Raw genomic sequence first — 13,452 nt, forward strand, 5'->3', positions numbered from 1 at the left:
GAGTGACTTAGTTGTTTCTTTTTGGAGTGGTTCACGTATGGGATCTCACCCACCTAGGAGACTTAGGGTGTTTCTGATAGTAATCTGTTTTTCTGTGTAACTCAGTTTCCTTGAGTTGTGAAGAGTAATAAATAGTCACTCTAGTAGTTGCTTTCAAATGTTGCTAGCCTACAACTGATAAAAAAGTACCAGTAAATAGTCACTCTAGTAGTTGCCTTCAAAAGTTGCTAGCCTACAACTGATAAAAAAGTACCAGCTGCATCAGCCTTCTTCAAGCCATTTGCTATAGGCTGTTGTCTTGCTGAAGTGTACTATAGCACTGTCTTACCTAATGTGACAGAATTTTGTTTATATAGCTTCTTAGCTTTTTTCTTACCTCTTTGCTTTTAGAAGAATTAATAGTAACAGCACTGGATTGTTTCACAGCTATATTTCTGCCTGCCAAGTACTTTCTATGATCTTTGAGCATGTTGCACTTCAACTTACGCACCTGCAAGGCAGCAGTAGATCACAACTTGAGTGACTGTGCCAGCCATTAGCATTTTGTGCCTTCTGCCCATTGAACACCTTTTCCAGTTACAGCCAGGTTTAATAGGTAAAAGTTTCAAAAGTCTGAAAATCACTGGCTTATGTATTGGAGAGAGATGTGATTGGTGATGTGGAAGGTGCTGAGGCCAGGTCATTTGTGGAGGAGAAGGAGTTAGCAGGGGTGAAGGGATGTCAGTCCATAGGTAATCTGTCTTCATTAGTCTGATGCCCACCTGTAGGATGTGCTAATTTACTTGTTGCTTGTTCTTGGTGCTTGAGTGAGCATGACTTCCTTTCTTTGTCTCCTGTTTTTTTTTCTTTGGCAGGCTAGGCTTACAAATCATGTGTTCTGCTATTGCAGACATGATGTTGTGTAACCCCTTTCATAGGCTGGTCACACTGCAACTAAATGGGAGGTGAATTTCTTCCTTCTTGTCTGGGCTTGTGTTAACAGGCTGTCTTAAAGTCTCACTGATGGTAGAAACGTTCAGATGTCAACACATTTGTACCTCTTTTCCTTACATACTTTTAACCAGCATAATAGAGAGAGCTGCTAAACAGTTATTTGAGTATAAATTGCTCTTTTCTTCTGCCTTTGTGTACACCTCTAATATATTCATAGAGTGGCTATGGCTTTTCATAGCCTTTGTTTTACTACATTAATTAGACAGTGCTCATCTCACAGCATTGGCTTTCCATTCCTTTCATCCTTCTGACAGCCTTTCCCTGCCACTTGCACTGTGGATTTGTCTGCCTTCAACACCGTTGACTGGAATTTTGTACAGCATTTTAAATGATGCATCACCAGAACTTTTTATACAGTGAAAAATACCTAGTACGTAGCTAACCCAAGGCCAGCAGACCGTCAGAGACTTGCTGTGTGCTCAGTTGTGCTCATTGCAAACAGTGCTGCTACCGTTTCTACATAATTTCCTTTGCATCCTTCCACTGCTGGGTATTGGTGCTGTTCATAAAAATTGTCTCTTGCTGTCATGAATCTGTTGTTGATTTGGATGAGTGATGGCAGATGTGCTCTGGTATGGCCACAGCATCCTTCCTTCTCTCTTAGTGGCACATTGGTTAACTGGCAGTGGATATTCATGTGATCAGTCTGCCAGTCTCTGCTTGTTACATGCCATAGATCTTTCCTTAATTGCTTTAAAGGAATGGTGCTTACTGTAGAGAAATGAGATTGTTGTCTGAATGAAGATGATACTTTAGTTTTGCTGTTAGACGTGCTAGGTTTGCATGAGGAACATGGCTGAATGCTTCCTGAATTCGAGTGATCTGAACAATCTTTCAGTGCGGGTTCATCCACTTACATTTGGAGCCTTTTCTAGTTCATCACCACAGGTTCAGTTACAGGTTCCTGGTAGTTTTAACACATTTGGCTTAATGGAGCTGAAGAGCTCAGAATACCTTTGACTTCAATTACCAGCTCTTTTAATTTGTTAAACTTGCCCTTTAGCATTCAAGAAATTTATTAACAAGATGTTCCTTAATTATTTTTTTCTGTTTTAGTTTAAAATTAATTACCTTATGTTTTCCTGACCTAGGGTTATTTTCTAGGAGCAGCAATTCTGTAACATTCTCATTAATTACCATATTGGTATCTCATATAATATTGCCTTTTTCAGTTCAGAGATTATGTGGTTGAAAAGAAATCTGTCTGTTTCCACATCTGGGAAATATATTGGGGCACCATCCTAAGTAATGTTTGTACTCTGTCTGAACATCATGGATTCAAGCTCTAATAGTAACATAGCTCTGTGGAATGTTCCCCCCTCAAACAATATTTGGAATTTCTTTCTCTGTTCTCTTACCAGATGTTGCTTTATGATCTTTTTGAAAAATTATTTTTACTTAAATGAGTGTTTTTTCTCCATAGTACCCTACTTTGTGTGACTTCTTGAGTTCTGGTGGCTTGTATCATTAACACTCGATATTCCTTTGTTGGAGTAACTTTTATGTGTCTTTCGTGAATCCTCCTTTCTGTCCTTGATGTTTTCACCTTCATTTCTTCCATGTGATGTCTGTTGTCATGGCTCGTACTAAATTTTTTTGCTGCTAAAACTTACTCTTTTAGTATAAGAATACTTGTTTTGGTGATGGGGTTTTTTTTCTGTTCCCTCCCCCCCACCCCTCCCCTTGTTCCCCACCTCTCCCCAGGTACTTTCTAACTTCATTAGTTGTGGTTATTTCTCTAATTGCATTATCTAACTATTGTTCAAGTCAGTGTTGATGCTTTTTCTACTTAATACTCCTGTGTTTATTTTTCACTTCCTGCACTGAGAAGTTTGTAAATTTCTGCTGTAAATCTGTCAAGCACAGACCTTATTCTTAGGCAAGCTCATGTCTCTTGTACTGTGAGACCTTCCATCTTTCATGGCCACCTTGTTGAGTGAAATACCCAGGTTTCTCCTAATTACTTTTGAGCCAGCTGCTGTTATTTTATTGTCGTGTGGTTTTAAGACTTGTGGAGTGATTCTGTCGGGACTCCTAATTTTTTGATTGCACTCATTTTTTTTCCATTTCATCACATGACCCCTTTCATCTTTTTTTCTGTTCCAGTAGGATCTCGTAGCAGTATTAGTCCAACAAAAAACATGATAGATGGATTCTTCTTGTGTTTCAGTTATACTTCTCATGTCCAAGCAGCTGACTAATATGTGGTCTGTATCCAAGCTGATCACTAGCTTAACTAGTAAATATTAAAAATGCTATAGTTTCTCTGTGGTTTTGCACTGCTCTCCAGGTGAACATTAAGGCTGCATCTCTGGGGTGTCTTAGATATGTCTCACATCTCCTTGTCTGTTTTTAAGGAAGCGGCATCCCGTGCCTATTCTACATGCCTATTAATGTGCCTCTATGTGTTTTTTCATTACTCTGTCTCAGTTCTGTTTTCTTCCTTGTTGGCAGTCATCTGTCATCCAGTTGTTCACAGATCTTTCTGTGCTGGGTCACTTTTTCTTGATGTGTTCTTATCTTTGTGTGAACATTACCATTGTGGTCAATTTGTTATCTAAGAGCCCTTGTTCTGCATTGTGCTTAGGCACATCTCTGTAGAAACACAATTTTCACCATGTATCCCCAGCATTCTGCACCTTCTCCATCCAGTTATCATTGCTGCCTGTGTTTCTTTTCCTGGTGGTAGATGATTTAGAACAGTTAAATTGAGATTATTGTACCTTGTGTGGTCATAGCAGTGGATTCTTCCTCAACCAGTTCTCTGCTCTTGATAGTAGCAGTTTATTCATGCTATACCTACAATGCAATATATGGATATAAATGTAAGAAAAGTTTTATTTGCAAAGATAAACATTTTTACATATGAAGCATTGATGAGGTGGTTTCTACAGAAGCATTTACTAAGATCCTAACTCAGAACTGGTTCTTCATTCAGTGGAAGCTGTAGGTAGGCAGTAATGGTAAACGTGACCAAGTGTGGTTTTTCTCCTTACCAAGGAGAGAAATGCTAGGTTAATGCTAGAATTAAGCGGCAGAAAAGTTGGTTTTTTAGTCTCCACTGAAATTTGCAGCAATTTGTCTGCTGCTATCACTTCTGGAATCTGATGTCTGTGAAGTGGTGTGAGATACCTGATGGAGAGAAAGAAAGTTGCACTTGAGTTTTGTGTCTCATAGCTGCCTCCTGATGCTTAATGGGTTTCTGTATGCTCCAAGGGGCTGTTTTAGTGCAATGTTGGAAGTAAAGAAATAGTAAGTGGAATTACAACAACAGTGCTGCTATAAGAAAGATAGAAAGGTGTGAAAGGGAAAAGTGTAACTGTTTGTGCATTTGTGTTGATTGTTGGTAATGCTGCTTTAATTGGATTACTTTTGTTCACTTGATTGAAATCCCTTTTGAATCCAAAGAGGACCAAAAATTACTTGGACATCTGGGCCAGGTGTTTCTTGTTCTAAAAATCTCTGAGAAAAGCAGCTTACGGGGTTGAATTGTGAAGATTTACTATATAATGAATAAGTTTCAAAGGTGAATTACATATGTTGCAGTCTACTGAAATGTTGTACTTACGGCCTGCACTGTAATGTAATGATAATGAAAGTCTATTTCCAGAGGAAAGGTAAGCAGCAGAGTCTCTGCTGATCACATTTGGTGTTCTGCGTTGTATGTGTTATGACAGGTGTAGTTCAAAATTGTTTGGCTGCTTTTTATTTTGCACACTTTCTTAACGGTGCATTAGTAAGCCACTAGATGGAGGTGTTACTCTGGTTGTGCGGCTGTCAGCTGCCAAGCCATATTTCTTTAAAGTTGTCAAGATGTTACATTGTACCTATACATGAAGAACAACAACTGAAAAAAATTCATCAGTTTTTCTTCCCCCCCCTTACCAGAATTTCAAAAGAAAACTATCATTGTTCGGTCTAAAAGATGCTTGTGGCTTAAAAACTAGGTAGTGACATAAGGAAAGCTTGAAAGGATGAGGGGATTTGATTTGTTTAATTTTATTTTTTTGCGGCTATCATGCTAACACTGTTTCACTGAAATAGTATGCAGTAGTGAAAATTGTTGGAGAAAGGTGACTTTCCTTCAAGATTTAATATCCTAACTGCTTCAGGAAATACTGAGAGCTTGCAGATCTTCTTCCTTTGCAAAACATTATTTCCTCTTTAATCTGCATGTGCACAAGTATATGGAAGAGGTGTGTTGGAAACTAAAGGCTGTAATGTTTCTTAATGACCTTACCTTACTAATGGAAGAAAATCCACACAGGAACGTGCAGACAGGGTGGTGCTGAGTGTTTGCTGTCCTCACTGCTTTTGAAGGTGAGGGGATCTGGTGCTCTTGTTGCTGCTCTTGTCAGTGCTGATGGAGCAGACAGGTGGCTTCAGGAGTTAGTGGGGTATGTTCACACAGATGTAATAAGTAAGCTTTGTAGAGAAGAAAAAAAACAACTGAAGTATTGCATTGGTTTTGGCTCTGAGATGACCCTCCTACTAGCTGCCTTATAAAGAAAACTTGATAAGTTGGTAAGACAACAGTATTTCATATTTGTAAAGCTTTTTGTAACTGACACAGCATATGCCTCCCCCTTCCCTTGCTATATGAGCATGAGTTTTCCCAGTATCCATACTAGAGTGTGGAAAAAGGAGCATCTCCTTTCCTTAGCAGTCAACTTTGGCTGTTAAGAAAATAAAGCAGAATAATTTAAAGACTGGTTAAGAGTTCTGCCTCAGGAAAAAAAAAATCTGCTTTTGAGGCCTCTTACCTTGAGAAAGTGGAAATGAAAGTGTTTGCTTCTGCAAGGGATGGCTTAGCCCATCTGGCCTGCCTTCTAGTAAGTCTAAGCGTTGCCAAATGTGCTGGCTCCAAAAAACAACCTGCATTTACAGTTTCCTGGTGGGGAGAATGCGGTTTTACCATCTTGTTTTCCAGTACAGGATATAAATGTGCACGGGTGGGGGTCTGTGCGTGTTGCCTGCACGACGTCTTTTCAGGCTGCTTGTGTTGGAAGCAGACACTTGCCTGATCATGCTGACTCTGCATCTGCCTGCTTGTGTTTCTCTTTTATTTTCACAATATCTTTGGATCTGCTGGCCTGTTTTGTCAGGATGAAGATGTCTCTGGAAGATAATATTTCAAGGGAACGGGCAATTGGATGCGTCCCCACTGAGAGGAGGATAATATCTGTGAGACATCAGAAAATCTGCCAGGGGAGAACTCCATTTTGAATATACCAGCAAGAAAATGAGCAGAGCTTGCAGAGTATTAGAATCTAGTTAGTTATGTCACCAGATAAGTTCATTGAAATCTAACTTTATTGGTAGCCCTGCTTATGAAAAAACTTGTCTTAAAAAAAGGTATTGGTGGAAAAGAAAACAACCACAGATGTAATAAAAATAATCTATTCAATATAGGGATTATCTTGTGCTCCACTGCTCAGCTTCGGAGTTATTTTTCCAGTACTTCTTTTTTGTGCTTCAACTGTTACATATCTAAAAACCTGCAGTATATGTGCTGCGTTACTGCGGGGGACAGTGAGGAAGGGGAAGTGTTTATAATAAATCTAGTTAGGAATCCATAGTACAGGTGCCTATTTTGTTGACTTTGGTGGAAACAAAGAGAAACTAAATGTTCTTAAGTGCTTTCAAAGCTCTAGAATGGTAATGGTTTTGGTTTGTTATATGTACGTTCTAAATGATAGACTCTAAGGGACCGTGTGACACTGTTGTATTCCTAAATAAAGCACATACCCACTGATGGCAGGCAGCTTTGCAATCTGTAGCATTTAGATACTGATATTTTTGGAGGTGGCTAGCTGCAGTCCGTAACTATACCTCAGCCATTTAGTTACTGAAGCCATCCTTTCCACCCGTAGGTTCAGATGATTCCCTGGAAGGTCTGAGATTTATCAGATTTTTCTAATGGCAAGCCTCGTAAGTCAGATTGAAAGATTAAAATAGCATATGAGTCAAAGCATCAACAGCTTTAAAATGTCACAAGAAGGGCAGCTGCTCTTGCTAAGGGAAGGGGTGCAGACTCTGGGACAAGTGTTGTCTTAAAATGTGCAGAAAGGGTCAGATTTAGTGAAAAAAAGAGAGAAAAAGTAACAAGGCTATTGTGAAATAAACTGATGGTTTTGCTGTTTTTGAATGGGACAGGATTCAAATTTTGTTAATTTATGAAGTGCTCTTACAGATCTTGTACAACTGAAAATCCAGTAGATGTGGTTATTTGTCTTCTGTTGCATGAAGGAAGAAAAATTAAGCATAGTTAATCATTAACAGCGTTTATTAAATCTGCATCTATTCTCAGTCTAACTGGTGAATGCAGCACTTGAAGAATCAAAGAGCAGTTCTGCTTCTAGCTTGTTTGTGTCAGCTCATGCTACTTCGTACAGTGAATGAGGAATTTTATTGGGTTATGCTATATTGCTAGTGAAATGTTTTGGTGCTCTGCAATTTGTAAGCTATACTAGCTGTTAGAGAGGGCACGCAGTGCAGGCCCCTTCTTATCCTGTGCATTATGAAATCTGATATACAGACTTACCAGTGGCAAGAGATAAAACCAGCAAACAGATCAAACAGTACCCAACTAAGAAATGACCTTAACAGCACATTGGCAACCAGCATTAAGGACTTGGAGACCCACACAGATTAGTTCTGGAGCCCTTTGTATCTTGGATTTCTGAGCTGTAGGTTGATCTGTAAACCATTCTGAAAATTTCACGCTTCTGGCAGCAGTGATGAATTGTTGGCCTTAATTTTCTGAGAAAAGCATTGCTTAAGATGGAAAAAAGTATGATTCTTTCAGTCATATAATAAAGTTGTAAGAAAATATGAATTTTGTTATTTGGAGGTGGGAGGGAATGGATGGGGACTTACTATTCAATTCAGAAATATTTATAGCATGGACAGCTTTACTGTTGCTGGATCACTGTGTAAAGAGAAATTTTCTTTGAAAAGTGAAAAATAGGCATCTAGAAAGGTTTTGTATCTTTAAATGTGTTTCATTTCCCATTTTACTACCCCTTTTTGTGTTTTTACAAAATGGTAGCTCTTTAAAAGGAGTGTGTATCAGTTCTTATTAGTAACTCTAGTAAGAAAAATACAACAAAAAGGTGGAAGTGGCAAAGGAAGAGTGCTGCTGTGAGTGCATGCCAGATGTTATTTTCTCTGCTTGTGTAGTTGCAGCTCTATTCAGAAGCCAGCGTGGCTCTCTTGCAACTGAATAACCCCAAAGGTTTCCAAGAACTGAGCAAGCAAGCAAAGAAGAACATGACTATAGATGGGAAAGAACTGACGCTTAATCCTGCTTATTTACTTTGGGACCTCAGCTCTGTCAGTCAGGTATGTAAATTCTGTTGCAGCATGTGAAGGCTGTAGTATTTAAAAGATGCAAACAGAGAAAGGCTGACGGGTCAGTGACATGGGATTTCTTCCAGAAGCTTGGAAGTGTTGAGAATCCAATACTTATTATGTTGTAAGAAAACATCGTGAGAGCACTGTCACATTTTGAAATCAAGGACGAAAAAGGATCAGACTGCCATTTAATTGAAATTTTCACATTCTCCACCAAGTGAAAAATTTTGCCCTGTGCACATGGTCTGTAAAGTTGTGTGCAGTCAAGTCCTGAAATGCTTAGCTGATACTGACTGCCAGATAGAGAGGCTTCTGGTGTTGGGGGAGACAGAGAGCTTTGTTAATAAACATGATTATCTCCTTCCTAATGTGTTTCTTATGCATTTTTTGCTTTGCAGCATCATATATATGCTAAGCAAGGACTAATTACTTCTCTTCCAAAAATTTTGGAGAACTGAAATACAGTTGTCTGTGAGAAAAGGAGGTTTAATTTGAATATTTTTCCTACAAGCAAGAATGTTTGGTTTAGCAAAAGGAAACAAAATGGAAGGTGTCTGTTTCAAGATAAGATCTTCTAAATATCTTGGGGTTTTTTCTCCTGCTAGAATTTAATTTTACCGTAAATGTCAAGTGGCATGGATAAAGTTACTGTGGCCTGTTCAGTGAAGCTTGGGGTCTGTCTTTGTCTCCTGTGAACCTGGCTTGGAGAACTTTGTCAATACTAACCCTGAACTCTAATTTTATACTTCCCCATGTTGAAATTATGCATTATATTGTAAATGGGTACCTAGCCAATGGATGTCGGTATTGCTGAAGTACTTCTGGATGTTACATTTTTGAAAATGTCTGAGCTGTGTTACTCTGCATATTAGAAAAGAAGGAGATTGATTTACAGTGTGAATGATCTGCAGTATTTGTTTAATGTTTGAACTTTTCTTGAGTTTCCTGTTTCAGTTGGGCTTACTTCTTATAGATACGTTCCTTTTAGGCAGCCGTAATTGTTGTTTTAAAAACAGATCATTAAGTTCTAATAAATGAGAAAAGAAACATATGTTACAGTGTCATGTAACATAATTTTGTTACTTGCCTGATGAGTTTCTAATTAACATGTCTTTTTTTTAACAAAAACCATATGGAAACATTAGCCATTTGATATTGAATATTAGGCTTAGTTTTGTTAGTTTTCTCCTGCTTAAAGTCTTTAAATTAAAAGAGCGGGAGATAATTGAAGAGCTGCTGCTACATTGGCACTACCACTCTACCTATATTAGGTGACATTTATATATGGCTTATGATGCAATGTACTTGGAAGGACCCAGCCTCTTAAAACTGGGTTTCTGAAAGGTGACGTTACTGATTTGAAATGCAACTTGGCTTTTGATAAAGATCAGGAAATAATTGAGACTCCAGGAAAACAGGATAGTGTGGGTTTTTTTGGGTTCATCCTTCAAGAGCTGGGATCACACAAGGCACTGTCATATTGTAGTGTGGGCAGCAGACTTCCTAATGATACCACGTGGTCAGCCAATTGATGTCAGAATATTGTATTGTTTACCTTGATAGTTCAGAAGAATATGATCCTTTAGATGAAGGAATAGTACTTGATCAGTGTACTTTTACTTTTGAATGTCTGTTCTCAAATGCTTATGCACTCGTATGCTAAACCACACTGTTGTTACCTAACCGGATCAGAAATTGAATGTTTTATTTCAAATCTAAGGAAGGATTTTTTCTTTTTATAGTCTAAGCAGGATGAAGATATTTCTGCCAGCCGTTTTGAAGATAATGAAGAGCTGAGATACTCATTACGATCAATAGAGAGGCATGCCCCTTGGGTACGACATATTTTCATTGTCACTAATGGGCAGATTCCTTCGTGGCTTAACCTGGATAATCCTCGGATAACCATAGTGACACATCAGGTAAAACCCATTAAAATAAAATACCAGCATGAAAGTGCCACTATTAAAAATTCTGTTTGTTTTGAAACGCAGTTACTCTCTTTCAGCTAAAGGCTGCATTTATTTGGAAGGTAGAAGTGACCACCTCTTCCCTGTGTCATCCATAGTTTTGTTAAACCCCAGAAAGTATTTGTATTTTGGCTAAGCAGATAACTGAATATATATCAAGCCTTCATTTAGTCCACTTTTCTAAATACTGAGACTTCAGCTAAAGCATACCCTTGTTTAATTTCTTTATGAAGTCTATTTATTAAAAAACTGGTGGGAAGAAAAGTGTAATCTTAATCCATAAACAGTCTCTCAAGGCCAGTAATAACCTAAGAAGCTTGTGTTGAGACAGGATGGATTACAATTACTGGAACTAAGAAGACTGCTGCAAAAAAGTAGCTGTGTGTTCTAAAATGTTTCTTTAAAAAGAGAAATTGAATCCCTTAAGCTTCCTGAATAAGTGAAACAAAAATACTCTAGTAGATTCTTATTATGAATTCGTGAGTAATTTTGGTATCTGAACGTGCTGTAGGAGCCCTGAGCAACCTAAGTGGTAACAAGATACTAACTCAACTTCTGTTGCTGTCTGCTTGTGAAGTCACTTGAAAGAGCTGGAAGAACCCTCACTTTCTGAATGCTGGAACAGGTTTAACTTGCTTGAAACTTTGTGCAGCCTGTACTGCATGAGAAGTATAAATATGTGTACACTGGGCCTGATCCAGTACTCAGTGAAAGAGGAGTTTTTGTCTTTGCATTGAACCAGGTACAGTTTCAGTTAAGCAGCGGACTTGAAAATGGTTTTGTGTAGGAAGATAGCAAAGGTTTTTTTTCTTTTTTTGCTGAAATATTTTAATTTTTGTGTTTCATCTCCTTGTTCTTGATAAAAATTTTTTTTAGTAGATAATTATCAAATACATCTGATGTGCTTGACCTGTTATTGTTTGTTTTCTTAATTTATTTGTGTCTTCTGAAAGTGTTTGGGTTGTTGGGGCTTTTTTATTTTAGGAAATATTTCAGAATGTGAGTCACTTGCCTACCTTCAGTTCACCAGCTATTGAAAGTCACATTCATCGGATCAGTGGCCTCTCTCAGAAGTTTATCTATCTCAATGACGATGTTATGTTTGGAAAGGATGTTTGGCCTGATGATTTTTACAGTCACTCTAAAGGTCAAAAGGTAAGCCATTATGAAAGCTTTTTTTTTACCAGATGTAAAACTTTGCTATGCTGACATATTAAAAAGTCAAAGAAATACTACTTTGAAAGGGAGAGCAAATATAAGATTTTCCTTTGCTCCCTGCTCTTCCTTTGACCTCTATAGGCTCATTATTTTTAACTAGACAATTGTTAGCAAAGGTGCAGGGTGGGGAGGGCCCTGTCCTTTTTTTTTGCATGTACAGTGTTCATGTTTAGGTTGCAGAATTACTTTTATTCGTGTTCACTCACAGGTTTCTGGTGGTATAATTGTTCCTCTGTCAGGCCTTCATGCATTAGTTTATCAGTGTAGTCATCTAATTCTCCCACTTTCTGTTGGAGCACTGGTAAGACTGTGGTGTTTGGCAGTTGTCAGTCTTCTCTCCCTGGTAAACTCTTGTTTGGTGGGAAATGTTCAAAACAAAACAGAATGAATTTTTCCATGGGAATGCTTGAGGTCAGATTACATTCAAACTGCATGATTTACCATTAACTACCTCGGTTCCAGACACCCACAATATCTTTGCCCAGTCTGTATATAATCATGTATATAATTATTTACTAAAAGATATATTGTTGCATCTTCATGAACATCAAGCAGTGCAGTCTTTCAGCAGACCTAATATCAACAACTGGGGTTAAACAAGGAAAGCAGGCTGAGGAAACATTAGCAGTAGTCATGCATAAAGACAGGTTGCCAGCAGTTTTTTTCATCCATGAGCTTGATCTACAAGAGCGACATGGAGGAAAAAAATTAGGATTTATATTTGTTATTTATATTAAAGCAGTAAGTACGCAAGACACTGTAGACCACTGAATTAAACGCATCATGCAGGTGAAGGCATATAATTGCAAAATATAGTTGTTAGTGTGTTTCTGCTGTTATTCTTCATCTTTATGGTGATAATGTCTGCTTAGGTACAGTGGTGTTTCTGACAACATGATCAGTGTTTCAGTAGGAAGTGTGTTGCTAAAATCTTGAAATAACACTTAAAGGAAAACCTGTGTGGCTTTTAATGCCTCCCCAGTTGAAAATACACACCTCACACACACTTCTTTTTCATATTAGCAGTTCTTAGAGTTGTTGAAGTCATAGAGGATCAGATGCTTCAGGGATTATGTTCAACATGTGCTGCTTATCTCATGACTGGTTAGTAACGAAGAATCATTTTGAGTCAGGAGAACAAGTGAACTGCAGAGTTAATTCAGAGTTTAAGTTCCCCCTTCTTATCTCACAAAAGATAATATACTAATTTTCCTTGGAATATGGCTTGCAGAAGTAGATTTGGGAAGTCCTGCTTTCTATTTCTGGCCATTGCTGCCTTGCTGTATGGCCTTGGAATTTCTTCAGTTCTTCCTTCTGTTTGAAGGGGATAACATTTACTTCAGAGGTGATGGGGTTTAAATGCTCTTTGTAAAGCTTCGTGAATGCTTAAAATCACAGAATCATTACTTAAGGCACTATACACAAGGAGGCATAATTTTAAGTCTCTGTATTCCAAGAAACAAGCTCATCAGTTGACTTCTGTTTGCCAGTCCTTGTCTCACACTGTAATGTTGTTCCAGGTTTACTTGACTTGGCCTGTGCCAAACTGTGCTGAGGGATGTCCTGGCTCGTGGATTAAAGATGGTTACTGTGATAAAGCCTGTAATAACTCAGCATGTGACTGGGATGGAGGTGATTGCATTGGTAAGACAGCAATGTTTAATGCAGAAAAAGTGATCTGTTTGTTTGTTTGGTTTTTTTAAGGTAAATTCTGTAATTTGTCATTTTCCTACAACTACAAAATTTGCATCCCTTAATAAAAAAAAGTTGGCTTACAGATGAAAATCTTATTTCTTGCGAATTACAAATTTCTGTGGAAAATTACAGCAAATAGTAGGGCATAGGAAGATCTTTCTTTGGGTACCAGATTTGACTAGCAGAAAGGAAACTTTTAGAAATTCAAACTATTATTATT

At 38.1% G+C, this 13,452-nt stretch overlaps 1 protein-coding gene across 1 annotated transcript in view; it reads left to right on the forward strand.

Annotated features, from left to right (window-relative positions):
- Positions 1-13,181, forward strand: part of LOC104545368 (N-acetylglucosamine-1-phosphotransferase subunits alpha/beta-like) — a gene marked incomplete at both ends in the record, with an annotated part of 26,007 nt that extends 12,826 nt beyond the window's left edge. Inside the window, 4 exons of the mRNA XM_010190492.1 lie at positions 8,176-8,337; positions 10,092-10,271; positions 11,304-11,474; positions 13,058-13,181. Coding sequence (XP_010188794.1) covers positions 8,176-8,337; positions 10,092-10,271; positions 11,304-11,474; positions 13,058-13,181 — 637 coding nt within the window. The remainder of the gene's footprint in view (positions 1-8,175; positions 8,338-10,091; positions 10,272-11,303; positions 11,475-13,057) is intronic.
- Between the last annotated feature and the right edge of the window lie 271 nt (positions 13,182-13,452).

Source organism: Mesitornis unicolor, unplaced genomic scaffold, assembly GCF_000695765.1.
Source record: "Mesitornis unicolor isolate BGI_N332 unplaced genomic scaffold, ASM69576v1 scaffold18338, whole genome shotgun sequence".
NCBI classification, from domain to species: domain Eukaryota; kingdom Metazoa; phylum Chordata; class Aves; order Mesitornithiformes; family Mesitornithidae; genus Mesitornis; species Mesitornis unicolor.